The following is a 13,692-nucleotide window of genomic DNA, read 5'->3' as shown; positions in this document are numbered from 1 at the left end:
GCAGGAGGCGCTGGCGAGGAGGGGGAAGAGTGGGAGTGGGGCGCATTCAGTGGAGGGGGAGGAACGGCGATGGAGTGGGCACGGGAAGAAGCAGAGCAGGGGTAGGCAGACCCAGGGCAGAGGGGGGGTCTTGGGGAAAGGGATGGATCAATGGTCGAGCACCCGCCAGCAAATCACAAAGCTGGCGCCTCTGCCACAGAACAGGGGTGTGCAGACCACCTCGTCTGCGCCTGGCATGCGCTTCATATCGATCCCTTCCAACCGTCCAGCCCAACAGGGGAGAGTTCTGATGAAATCGCCTCCATGTGCTGAGTCCAATGGCATTTATTTTAGTTCATTAAAAGTAAGTGATAATACACCGGTGGCTGCTTGAAACTGGTCAGTCAGGCAATGCTTGACCTGTCTGAGGGTGGGTTTCTCTGGTGGTACAAGGAGGAAGATCACAGCCAGAATTGGAGAGGAGCCAGTTGCTCCTGGGGAAGGGGATTGCTACAAGGAGGCAGGAGGAGATAGGGAGCCACATCAAGTATCTGTAAAGAATGATTTCCCTGGCGGCTCAAGTCCCGGAACTGGGCCTAAAGAGGCTTGGTTTGGTTTGGGAAGCCAGGCTCTTCTCTGGAGGATCCACACCCGGCATCAGTGGAGCCTGCTCACCAGGAGTCTCCTGAGTTAGAGATTTTTTTTAAAAGCTTGTGGCAGACACATCAACTTGATTGTGCCTCCACTTCCTTTTGACTGCCAAAGCTCCCCCTGCAGGATCCCTGCTCGGCACTGAACTCCTCTCTCTTGCTTGCTTACAAACAGATGTGAATACAGCAAGGAGTGTCAAGGGGGAAATGCGAGCCGGGACCAGATTGAGAAGAGACGCGACAAGGCCATTGTAAGTGACCTGCAGGCTCGGGGGGGGGGGGGGGGGGGCGGGGGGGGAGTGCCGCACTGAATTCGGCGGAAGCAGCGGGACTTCCAGTGGGAGCAGATGGCTTCATTCTGCTGAAGCTCATTTAAATCGTGGGACAAAGCAATTCACAGCCCCTCCATTCATCTCCCACTCCAGAAAGGAGACGGTGGAGTGTATTGGCCCTGGCTCTGGCATTCCTGGGGGTGGGGCCAATTTTAAACAAGGGCATGGGGAAAAGATAAAGAGCTAGCAGCTGACACCGGCAATATACAGAATCCCTGGCCCTGGAGGAATTCAGAGCACCCTACAGCCACAGCTTCAGTGCACTTGGAATTCGCAGTTAGGGCTGGGAACTTGGGGAATACTTGGAATTGCGAAGAGATTATTGAGCTGAGCCTCACTGCATATAAAAAGCAAGAGATATACATAGAAAGCCTGTGCGTGTGTAGTGGTAGTAATTTATTGCTCTTCTGTATTGCCTTGTACACCCCCATACGGCCCCACACATCTCTGGCATTTTTCCTCAGCACAAGCTGAGTTCCACAGACAGGAATTCTCAATAATATACTTACAGTTACACTTCCACAAGGAGAACGCTGCAAAGGCTGAAAGGATGCAGTAGAAGGATAAAGGAAAGAAAATGTGCATGAAAAGAAATCAGCTGTTTGAGGCTCCTCAGAGAGCTGTTTACACAGAGGGGCCAGATCTTTGCATTGCATGTTCTCAGAGACTTGGGGCATTGTCTAACAGTGGGATTCCCCAGTGGGTAATGCCAGGGGAGCAGCAGGGAGGCCTGGTAAGGAGGTGGGCCTGAGCTGCATTGGTTGTGCTTGTGCAGGGTGAAGGCCGGGTGGTGTACATCAGAAACCTCTCCAGCAGCATGAGCTCCAGTGAACTGAAGAAACGCTTCGAAGTGTTTGGGGAGATAGTCGAGTGTCGGGTTATGACCAGGAATAACAGGTGTGTCAAGCGCGAGCTTAGGCCTGCACCAGGCAAAGCAGTGGGAATGCTCTTAGGGCTTTTCGGACATAGGGCGCAATGCTGGCTGACTCATCCTCATATTTGAATGGGATGAATGGGGATGGCCTTAAAACAGCACAATCCCTTGGGTGTACATCGCATCCCAGGGCTCACAAGGTTAAGCAGAATTGTCTGTAAATTCCCCCTTGGGCAAAGGTGGGTGTGGGAGGCCTGTAGAACTGTTAAGATACCACAGGTGCAAGTGAGATGCACTGTACGATTCCTGCATGTGCCCTCCGTAAACCAAGCTACACGGTATGTGGCTCTCAGCCCCTTAGGAGATAAGGCTCATCACATCCCTCTCCCTGGTCAGTCACCTCTTGACTCCTCTTTGGCTGCTCAGGGGGGATAAATATGGCTTCATCACCTACCGGTGTTCGGAACACGCCGCCTTATCGCTGAAGAACGGCGCCTCGCTGAGGAAGAGGAACGAGCCCTGGTTCCAGCTGAGCTACGGTGGCCTCGGCAACTTGTGGACCAGATACACTGACTTGGGTGAGAAAGCAGGCGGGCCCCACTGGTGAGCCAGGCTCCCATTTCCTTAGGGCAGAGGGAGTTTTTATGACCCTCTGTGAACACCAAGGCCCAAACCTCTCAGACGGGGCGCTGCAACTCTCCAGCTCAGTGTCCCCCGGTGAAGTCACCTGGGAGGCACCTGCCTTGCCCATTAAACCCTCGTGGATCTGGATTCATTGCCCCAGTCAGACTTCTCCAGTGTGCCACAGGGGGTCATTTAATTGCCACAGCTTGGAGGTGCAGCAGCGCTGGGAAATCTCTGAACGGCAGGGAGGACAAGGGGAAATGCAGCAGCAGGGCTGCAAGGCAAGCCTTTCCCAAGCTAGCCAGGGGGGAAGCATTTAGTCTTCAGAGTGGAGTTAAAAACAAGGTTCCCCGTAGCCCACACTCCAGCTGCTCCTGCTGAGTGCTGCAGAGCTGCAGGCTAGTCCGTGGCAGGAATAGATAGATACATACGCCTGTGGAAAGAACTTTCCCAAGGAGCTGCTTTGTGAAGAGTGGCCAAATTATCATGGCATAACTATAACAACACATTGCACTTTCCAGCTCATTTCATCCCGGGACCTCAAACCACTTTACAGACATTAATTAAAGCCTCACAACTCCCATGTGACGTGAATAGTTATTAGCCCAGTTTCACATACTGGGAAACTAAGGCACAGAGAGGCCAAATAACCTACCCGAGGACACAGAATTAGTCTGCAGTAGAGTCAGGATCAGAAAGAGGAAACACTGAATCTTAAGCCTGGTCTACACTAGGCGTTTAAATCGGTTTTAGGAGCGTAAAACCGATTTAACGCCCAACCCGTCCACACCAAGAGGCCCTTAATATCGATATAAAGGGCTCTTTAAACCAGTTTCTGTACTCCTCCCTAACGAGAGGAGTAGCGCCAATATCGGTATTAACATACCGGATTAGGGTTAGTGTGGCCGCTGATCGACGGTATTGGCCTCCGGGAGCTATCCCACAGTGCACCACTGACCGCTCTGGACCGCAATCTGAACTCGGATGCAGTGGTCAGGTAGACAGGAAAAGCCCCGCGAACTTTTGAATATTTCCTGTTTGCCTAGCGTGGAGCTCCGATCAGCACGGGTGGCGATGCAGTCCGAAATCAAAATAAAAAAAGAGCTCCAGCATGGACCATGCGGACGTGATCGCTGTAAGGGCAGGCAAATCCGTTCTATCAGCGCTCCATTATAGAAGATGAAATTCAGAATCATTTTTAAAAATTCTCCAGACAGACGCCATAGCAGGGACTCAGCGCACTGCTGCGTGACAAGCGTAACGGAAAGCCAAAGAATCAAATGGACGCTCATGGACTGGAGGACTCAAGCTATCCCACAGTTCCTGCAGCCTCCGAAAAGTATTTGCATTCTTGGCTGAGCTCCAAATGCTTCTAGGGTCAAACACAGTGTCTGCGGTGGGTCAGGGCATAGCTTGGCAATCTACTCACCCCCCCACACCCACCCCCAGAAGTGAAAGGGAAAACAATCCTCTGACTCTTTTACATGTCACCCTATCTTTACTGAATGCTGCAGATAGATGCGATGCTGCAGCCGTCAACACCAACATCCTCACCCCCCCCCCCCCGTCATGGGTGGCTGATGATGCAAAAGGACTGGTACCTGTCCTCATCATCAGTCTATTGGCACTTCCCCTGCTATGGGTGGCTGATGGTACAAAAGGACTGGTAACCGTCCTTGTCATCAGCCTATTGGCACATGGGGTAGTAACCATGCTGACTAGCATCTGTCAGGTCAATCAAGGGCATCTGGTCCTAATTTTTTCTGGTAGATGGTGCAATATGGCTGGTAACCATCTTCATCATAGCAACAGGGGGCTGAACTCCATCAGCCTCCACCCTTCATGTGTAAAGAAAAGATTCAGTTGCCCCTGGACTAGAAGAGGGATGCTGGGCTTCTCTCCTACACACTGCTTAATGTCCTGTCTGGACTATCATAGCAGCTGGAGGCTGCCTTCCACTCATTTCTCACTAACAAGTCACCATGTCTTATTCCTGCATTCTTTATTACTTCATCACACATTGGGGGGACAATGCTACAGTAGCCCAGAAAGGCTGGGGGAAGAATGGAATCAACAGGTGGGGTTGCTGCAGGAGCACCCCCTGTGAATAGCATACAGATCATAATTTCTGCAGGATCTGACACAGAGCAGCTGTGCTCTCTGGTTCTATGATACAGTGGTTCTCTAGTACACTTGCCTATATTCTAGGCAGGACTGATTCTATTTTTAGATACCAAAAAGGAGGGATTGACTCAGGGAGTCATTCCCAATTTTGGCTTTTGTGCCCCTGGCTGATCGGCCAGGGGCACTTATGACAGCAGCAAATGGTACAAAAGGACTGGTAACCATGATCATCTTAGCACCAATTTATGGTATGGTAGATAGTGCAATATGGCTAGTAACCATCTCTGCTGTCATGCTTCTGTGCATGCTTCTGTGTAGCGCTGCTGAATCGCCTCTGTGAGCGGCATCTAGTACACATACGGTGAGAGTCACAAAAGGCAAAACAAGCTCCATGATTGCCATGCTATGGCATCTGCCAGGGCAATCCAGGGGAAAAAGGCGCAAAATGCTTGTCTGCCGTTGCTTTCCCAGAGGAAGGAGTGACTGATGACATTTACCCAGAACCACCCGCGACAATGATTTTTGCCCCATCAGGCACTGGGATCTCAACCCGGAAGTTCCAAGGGGCGGGGGAGGCTGCGGGAACTATGGGATAGCTACGGAATAGCTACCCACAGTGCAACGCTCCAGAAACCGACGCTAGCCTCGGACCGCGGACGCACACCACCGAATTAATGTGCTTAGTGTGGCCGCGCGCACTCGATTTTATAAAATCTGTTTTACAAAACCGATTTATGCAAATTCGGAATAGTCCCGTAGTGTAGACGTACCCTTAGTCCCAGGAACTAACCACTAGATCACACATCTTTCAAAGTTATAGGTAGCAACTCAGTCTTTATGGAAAAATTCTCTCTGGAAACCCCCGCGCCCCCGTCCCATGATTGTGTGATGCTTCTGGCAATGTCTGATTCAAGGTGTGTCCAGGCCAACCATTTGTGCAGTCAGATTCCACACACTTTATGTGTACGTTTAATCCAAAAAAAACCAAACCAAAAAGTTGTTGAAGGAGCATTAAGGTTGCAAAGCCAGTCACTCAAAAATGAGTTCAGCCCCCTGGCGTGTACGAGTTATGATGCAATCTTTAATTACATGATCACAGACTATTTTCACCACAGGATCCCTGCGTCATTCGGTGAATGAGTAGTTCTTCAATATTTCTTTTTATCCTCTTCATTCAGCGTATGGGCCCCACTCTTATTTAGTGCACACCATTTGAATCCCGCATGGATACAGAATTATTAATATCCCCATGGGCATTTCTGTGGTTCTTATCACTATCGTAGTGGAGCGCATCACAAATTTTAATGCAATTTTTTCACAGCCCCCTCTGAGGGGAGGGGCCGGGGGGCATTGCTACGTGGGGAACTGAGGCACAGAGATTAAAGCCAAAACTGTCAAAGTGTCGATTAATTTGGGCTTGAGATGCCCAGAGCCTGATTTTTCCGAGCACTTAGCGCGTAGAACACTGTAGAGGTCCAGAGGAGAGCTCCCCTTGAGTTGCTGCTGTGAGTGCTCAGGATTTCTGGAAATCAGACCCCAGGGTATCAAGTCTAGGCCCCAGCAAATGAGGAGCACAAAGTGGCCATTTATGAAAATATTGGTGTACGTGACTTGCTCACATCACACAGGAACTCTGTGGCAGAGGCAGGGATAGAATCCGGTTCTCTAGGCCAGCATTCAGCTGCTTTAATCATGAGACCACCCAGTCTCTTCCTTCTGTCCCCTGCCTCAGTCGCTGCACACCTTCCAACTTCCGTACCGAGTGACGCAGGGGTCCTGTAGGCCAGAGGTTCTCAACCAACTGGGGCTCAGGAGCCATTTGTAAATGTCGATGGCATGCTGTGACTCAATAAAAAGGTTGGGGGAGAGGTTGGGTACTGCTGCTGCAGCAGGAGGGACGCCCCGGGGGGCATTGCAAAGCCTGCCCTGCATTCACCCCACAAATTTGGCCTGGCTGGCCCCCCAGCATCATGACGGAGAGGCAGCTGGGCCAAACCTGAGGAGCACCATGACTCTTGAGGTTGCCACGGCCAGAGCAGATAACTGAGCCCAGCCAGCCCTACGGGACCAGAGCCTCTGGAGCGGCCACACAGCCCTTTTAAAATGTACTGGTGAACCAATTTTGAGTCGCGACTCATGGGTTGAGAAACCCAGTTGTAAACAACAGCCTCATTCGCCCGTGACCACCATCCGTCCCGTGAACTGAATGATGCAGGGCTCCTGTGCAAAAAATAGTATGTAATCATGTAATTAAAGACTTTATTATAATGCATACACAGGAGTGGACAGAATTAAGGGGGCATGCGCAACTTTAATTCTGGCATTTCCTAACTTCTGGGAGCTTGGCTTTGCAACCTCAATGTTCTTTTAATAGGGTGTTTGGGTTTTTTTAAGTAATTTCCTATATTGATTAAAAACTTGAAAAATTTAAAAAACAAAACTTCATCCTGTGGACATATTGAACCCCATATGGGGTTTGAAGCTTTAGAGCCCTAGCACAGTCCTCCATCACTAAGGCTGATGGAATAACCGGTAGCAGTAGAAGGCTATTAACGTCCCTGTGGGCCTGCCGATACTCATGCACTTTGCCGGTGGGTTTCACAGCTATTTGCTAGCAGCAAAAGAATGCTGAGACAGAGGAATCCTGGGTTGTCCGGGTTCTATAGGGGAGTGTGTTCCAGTGGTTACAGACCCTTCTGCCTCTGTCCTGTCCCAGCCTCTCCCGGTCCCCTCTTCTCTTATTCCACCGTTTCTCCCTCTTCCATTCGAGTCAGGGGCTTCTTCCTTCTCCTCCATGCTGCACAGGAGAGTTTCCCTTCTCTTAGTTTCAGTCACCTGGTGCCACAGAGGAGCAATTGCCTCCTGTAGCAGCCAGGATGAGCAATTGTCAGGAAAGCCCTGATCAGCCCCTCCATCGCTGAGCTGGAGCATGCTCAGTCAGGCTGCTTGGCACAGAGGTAGCCGCGAGGGGACAGAGATACTCAGTGCAGATGGAATCTTCAGAGAACTTAGCTGCCAGACTCTAACCAATCTGTACTGATCATGTCTGAACTGACATTTTTCAGAGGCTCAGACTTTGCCTGAATTTGGGCACATTTCCATAGGGATGGGGAGTGGCATGGCCCTGACCCAGGGTAACTCCCCAGCCAAAGTTCAAGCCCTCACTCCAAAGCATGGAGCTGTGAGAGCTTCTTAATGAATCAGCTGTAAGAATTTTTTTTAACCTGGGCAAAACAATGTATTTTTTCCTGAGTCCCATTCTCAGAAATGGCTGGACTGTTTTAGCCGAAATTTTCTGAAAAATTTAGCTTGAGTCTGACACCTGGCATGGGAAGTTTCAGACTAAAGTTTGGCAAAAAGTTAGAATCAACTGGAAACAGTTTAATGGGAAGCACTGAGCAGTCTTAAATATAGGCTCTGCTACCAGCTCTGCCTACAACAGAAAACAAGTAATTGCCCAGGATTTTCATGGAGAAATCCCTCCCGGCTCTGTTGAAAAGAGAAGGCTAAGAGAAAGTGAGCTCATCTACTGGCAGATTTGGTAGGGTACTCAGTCAGATGGGGAGCGGCTGGTCAGTTTGCTGTTGGGAGTGAGAGTCACAGTCTAATTTACATCTAATTAAACCGAAAACTCAGCCAACTTTTTGAGGCGGCAGCACAGACTGATGATTATTTGACTAGAACTCTGGAATTCCTGAGTTCTATCCAGCTGCTGCTACTAATTCACTGGGAGCCAGTTTGATCTAGTGGGTGGAGCAGTGGCTGTGCCTCAGGAGAGCCCGGTTCTGTTCCTGACTATGCCACTGACTTGCTATGTGAACTTGGTCAACTCACTTCACTGTTTTCCCTCTCAACCTTTGTCTGTCCTATCTAAACTGTAAACTTTTTGCTGCAGGAACTGTCTCTCACTATGTGTTTGTACAAATGCCTAGCACAAAAGGCCCCAGTGGCTGAGGCCTCTAGGTCCTGCTCTAACACATCATAATAATAATGTGAGACTGAGCAAGTCAGAACACCGCTCTGTGCCTCGGTTTCCCTGTTTGTTAAATGGGGACAATTCCTGCCTTATGGGGCAGATTCATTAGCCCACCCATGTGAAGTGCTTTATAAGTCTTAAGTATGATTAAGTAGCTACACTGATCTTCAAAGAGAAGCAGGATGTCAGTGCTTTGTGACCCTGGCAGATGTCCTACACCCCTATCTCATACTCTGTCCCTGCCTTTACCAGATTCCAATGTGGAGGAGTCATCCCCGGCTCCAGTGAAAAGCAAGTACGAGACCATGGATTTTGACAGCTTGCTGCAGGAGGCCCAGCGAAGCCTGCATCGATAACAGCCTTAACCTTGGAGGAACACCTCAATACCTCAGTCAAGGCACTTCCAATATGTTTACGTTTTCGAAGAAATTATAAGTATATGAAAAGAGAGAGAGAGAGAGATTGAGAGAGACTGCTGTCCCTTTAAATTGATGTTTACATTGAACAAAGCTGCTTCTGTCTGTGAGTCCCCATGGTGTTGATGTTCCACTGCCACACATTAGTATCCTTGCTTCTGACTGGTTGTTTTGGAGTGAGCCTTCTCTTTCCTGGGTCCCCCAACATCCACCCACGCTCCCGGAGTGGAGTTGCAGCTGTGTTCACCATAACATTTTTTGTCTGTAGTGTGTGATGATGAAACTGTTAATTGTGAATAGAATCAGGACTATAAACTAATTTTTAATAGAAGAAAAAAGTATATACTTAAAAATGTATTTATGGCTCAGATGTACTGTAATTCAGATTTATTGTATCGCTTCCTTGATTTTTAACTATGCACTGTAATGAGGCACTAGCCACTGAGCAGATGGGGGTGAGTCCAGGAGGCCATTCTGGATTAATCACCGAACCAGAGTTTGCCCCTTCAGCTGCGGAGTGAGCCAGCCCGGGTCCCAGCTCCTGGTGAACTGGAATAGGATAGGGTTGGAGTTTGGCACTCCAGTGTCTTGGAAAAGCCATTCTTCCTGCTTGCGTGGCTGGAAGTCCAGCTGTCAATCTCAGGCTGCCTGAGACTGAACATGCTGGTAAGAGATGAGTTTAGTGGTTTGGCACCGGCTGGTCCGGAACTGGGTCTGTTGTACAGTGGTGCAGCTTTGTGGGACCGGGGGAAGGGGAGTTATAAGGATGTAGTGTTAGGACACTATCAAATTGGGCACTATGGGAGTTAATCGCTGCAGGCCACTTTGGTGATGGAATCAGGCACCATCCAGTGAAGCTGCTGTCCTGCCTTGAGAGCCTGGGAGAGAGTGAATGCTAAAAGCCCCCAAAGAGCCATCCCTGTTCAGGTGCATGGGTCTGGCAGTAGCTGAGGATCACATCTCCACTTAGATGATCAGCTACAGCCTCTGTGTGATGCTGCTGGGCCCTCCCCAGCTCCATCCATTGGCTGGCTCAGCTGGAACAAAGCGACTTGCTGGGTGCATCGTGCACAGCTACTTCCACAATATGCGGGGGAACTGGGTGAGAAAATTCTCCTTTCACTCAGACTGGCAGCTAGAGGGCATGGCAGCTAAGCTGAACATCTCTGCCCCACGCAGCATGCTACCCTTCCTTTGAGTGGTGTCTGATAAGCCATAGACCTACCCAGTCCCACTAGGAAGTTAGCAAACCCCATCTCCCTATTGACCCCTCTTGGCTATCACAATCTCTCCAGTGCTCCTCCTTTCCCCAGGCTCCTGACTAGCAGAGTGCCAGTGATGGAGGCACTGCGGCCCTGGTGGGTGTTTGCCTGCTGCTGTCACCTCAGTGCCTGCTGGGTAGCACTAACCCTGGCCTGCATCTCGCTGGTTCCCAGAGATCCCCAATCATGGGGGTCCTTGCAAAGCCTGTCAGCAGGGCTGGGGTTAAGGCACACAGTCAGTACGGTCAGCAGCTTCACTGTAGAGTTGACCTGCAAACTTTAAAGCCATTCCACATCTGAGCCGGGGAGAGACCGGGCAGTCAGAGAAAAAACAAGCAAGACACAGTGTTTAACAGTGGGGACCAAACAACCTTGCTGACGCCACAAACAGCCCCCACGTTTTCAGTTTGTTTTTCACACACAGGTGAGACCGCAGGGATTGAGCCATCCCCTGTAGATAGAATAATAGCCTTAAATTCTGCCAATAGATAGATTAGATTCCCTTAAGGTCTCCCCTAGTACATGGCACTGACGTATTGTAATGGTATTACTTCATCATATGGGGCACACTTGACCAAAAACTCAGTAATTACATGGGACTAGATTCTAAGACCCTAATTCATGCTGAATTGTACTGTGCTCCATTGACACCAATGGTATCGCTTGTGATGTAAGATACTATTCAAAGGGGGAAGGGTGTTAGAATCTGGCTGTGTGTGACCCCAGGACAATTATCTGATTAGTTGTCTTATAACACGGAGCTCAGTTACATGGTAATATAAAATATCCAGTTACATGGTATGAGCTACCTGGTGACTTGAACTACACTTCCCCAAACCTTCATTAATGGGTTAATTACTGAGCACTTACATGGCATATTCCTCATGCTATTTCAGTCTTGTTCCAGAGTAGTTACCTGACTGCGTCCCTACTGTAAAACAGAGTCATGGGCTCTTCCTCTGCTCCTCATCCCAATCTAAATGACACAAGTAACTCTGACCTAGACTGAGCATCTGCTATTGGCAATCGCCTCATTGTAGCTTTGCCTTTTTCTGTCCTAGTATTTCCTCACAACAATGATGTTTACATGTGATTGCTATAGAGCTTACTGTAGAATGTATATAGCGACACATTTAGGGTGAGTAGTACTGTCCTGTGCTGTGCTGATGTTTTTCAGAAAACGATCAATCAAAACCGATACGTGTAATTCTTCCATCTCCTTGCTCAAGACAAGGATGGATCAAAGCCCACAACGCTGGCTTTGGTCAGAGATGGAAAATGCATCAAACTTTAAGAATGTGAAAGGGTTGAATGCAGCTATAAGGAGAACTTCCTGGTACCTGGAAGGAGCCTCCTTCAGTGTGAATCACTCACTCGCTTCACAAGCTTTGATTTCAATACACCCAGTTTTAAATCTCGTATTGCTTTCATGAGGCTGGACTTCCTGTGTTGGCCATTGGCCAATGACAGTTGCAGAACGTCAGCGCATCAAATGAGATACTCTTGAAGAGGAAGGAAGATCCCGTGATGCACAGGGCCAATCAGTACTGCAATCCTAGGATAGGAAGAGATGCAATAAGTGGTCTTCGTGTTGCCTGAAGCCTATAAACTACTTTTGCAAGAAGTGTCTCCAGAACTTATGCAATATGCACTCAGGTGCACAAACGCACACACCGATGGTTATGGCCTGGGCTGGGCAATGAGCTCCTGTTGGTGCTGCTGGTGACCACGTACGCAGTGAAGCCAGTATTGCTGAATGTAAAGCCAGAGAGGGCTGTGGTTTGGAATGTACGCACAGTTTACGCAGGTGAGCTCAGACCAGTACCTGTGGCTTATCTTAGTGGCTGCCGAGGGTTGAATCTTCCACCTGAGAAGCATAGCCATGAATAGTCACTTTGTTTATGTCACTCATACTAGGTCTAGTGTAAACATTTTTCCCTCTGGACTGAGGTTTTTTTAAAGCTCCTCTGGGCTTGCAGTGCTACACTCTGCAGCAGAAGATTCTAGGGGAGGAGTTATATAGTATGGTGTTCTGGATGGGAATACTCTGCCAGTGGAATGTGGATCCTTTCCTGGCCTTGGTAGGGGAATAATTGTACAGAGGCCAGCCACAATCAAAGAATGCAGTTTGATTCTTAGTATGCTACTGATCAAGGCTCAATCCAGGGAGGTGCTGAAGTCACCCAGAGTTGGGGGCACTCCCCGTCTTGCAGGATTGTACCTTAAATTTGGAGCCACATCTTTTCCCTGTGATGGGAGAAAGTTATTCTGAGACCGTGGCGTCCATTCAAGGAGAGGACAGTAGTGTGAAAGGAATAGCTTTAAGTCCCACGGAGCCGGCTCCGTACAGAGAGGGAGAGAGTCTCCGTGGGCGTCACACCATTTATCTGAGCAGAGGCTGTGGCACATTCACCGACGCTTCCCATACAGAGAGTGACACGGTGCACACCAGCCAAGGAAGGGACTCCTCCCCAGCGATACCCCTCCTTGCCTCCTCCACCCTGCTCGGTGCCCAGTCCCACATTCTAAAGGGACACTCTCCCACTTTTCCCCACATTTGCTTTTCAGAGTCCATGTATCTCTCTCTCCCGCCCCCCGCCCTCAGTAATAACTATAGTGCCAGCAATAACGCCAACCTGCGGAAGAAGCCATGTATCTATGAGGGAAGCAGGGACTTATATAAGGAAAGAATTTAGTTTCTAGAAGAGGGTGGGAGTAAAAATGGTGTGTTATAATAGGTGATCAGGAAGGGGCATTTAATTTTTTAAACATTATATATATATATATATATATATATTACACACACACACACAGAAAATCCCCTGATGGTTTCCATTTGCTGTCAGGTACAAAACCTGACGTGCAAAGTAAATGATAACGCCACAGTCACCTTTTCTCATCCACTGACCCATTAAATCTCATTGTTTTGCACGAGATACAGTTCTTTGTGGCAGAATCTAGTGCATTCCCATGACTTCTCAAGATGAGGATTGTTTCTGAATGTCTGGACTGGGGAGGGACAGCTGGGGAATGCAGGGTTTTAGAGCTGATGCTCCCCATGGAAAATATCTATTCCCCAGTTCCTACTCAGTGCAACTTTGAGCTGCATTCTCTGAACAAAGCATAAACAGCAGCTCAAGTCCCTATGTTGCAGTGTTCGCATTCGATTTCTGTACTGGTCCATGTAAAGAAGATTTACAGAACCGGCTTTATTTTTTTGTACTAATTTTCTTTTGGGAAATCTGTTGAATTCTTAATATATCATTATCTGTAGCTGAGCCTTTAAAACCTTTTGTTCTTGACGTGATAGTCCATCCTTGACAATCTTGAGCAATACAGAACCAAGTAAAGCTTTCGGGTTTCCATTGCTCTTCCTATATAGATTCTGTAATCAGGTAGTGGCTTAGAAAGTCTGGTTGCAATACACCAGGTGGCGCTGCAAGGGGCATTATTTA

At 48.8% G+C, this 13,692-nt stretch overlaps 1 protein-coding gene across 1 annotated transcript in view; it reads left to right on the top strand.

The window, feature by feature from the left end:
- Nucleotides 1-13,011, top strand: part of PPARGC1B (PPARG coactivator 1 beta) — a 95,960-nt gene extending 82,949 nt beyond the window's left edge. The window contains exons 9-12 of the mRNA XM_045028474.1: nt 805-880; nt 1,737-1,858; nt 2,262-2,413; nt 8,812-13,011. Coding sequence (XP_044884409.1) covers nt 805-880; nt 1,737-1,858; nt 2,262-2,413; nt 8,812-8,915 — 454 coding nt within the window. The 3' untranslated portion in view covers nt 8,916-13,011. The remainder of the gene's footprint in view (nt 1-804; nt 881-1,736; nt 1,859-2,261; nt 2,414-8,811) is intronic.
- The last annotated feature ends 681 nt before the right edge of the window (nt 13,012-13,692 follow it).

Source organism: Mauremys mutica, chromosome 8, assembly GCF_020497125.1.
Source record: "Mauremys mutica isolate MM-2020 ecotype Southern chromosome 8, ASM2049712v1, whole genome shotgun sequence".
Classification (NCBI taxonomy): Eukaryota; Metazoa; Chordata; order Testudines; family Geoemydidae; genus Mauremys; species Mauremys mutica.
The sequence above is the reverse complement of the archived record's forward strand: the minus strand, read 5'-3'. Positions and strand labels throughout refer to the sequence as shown.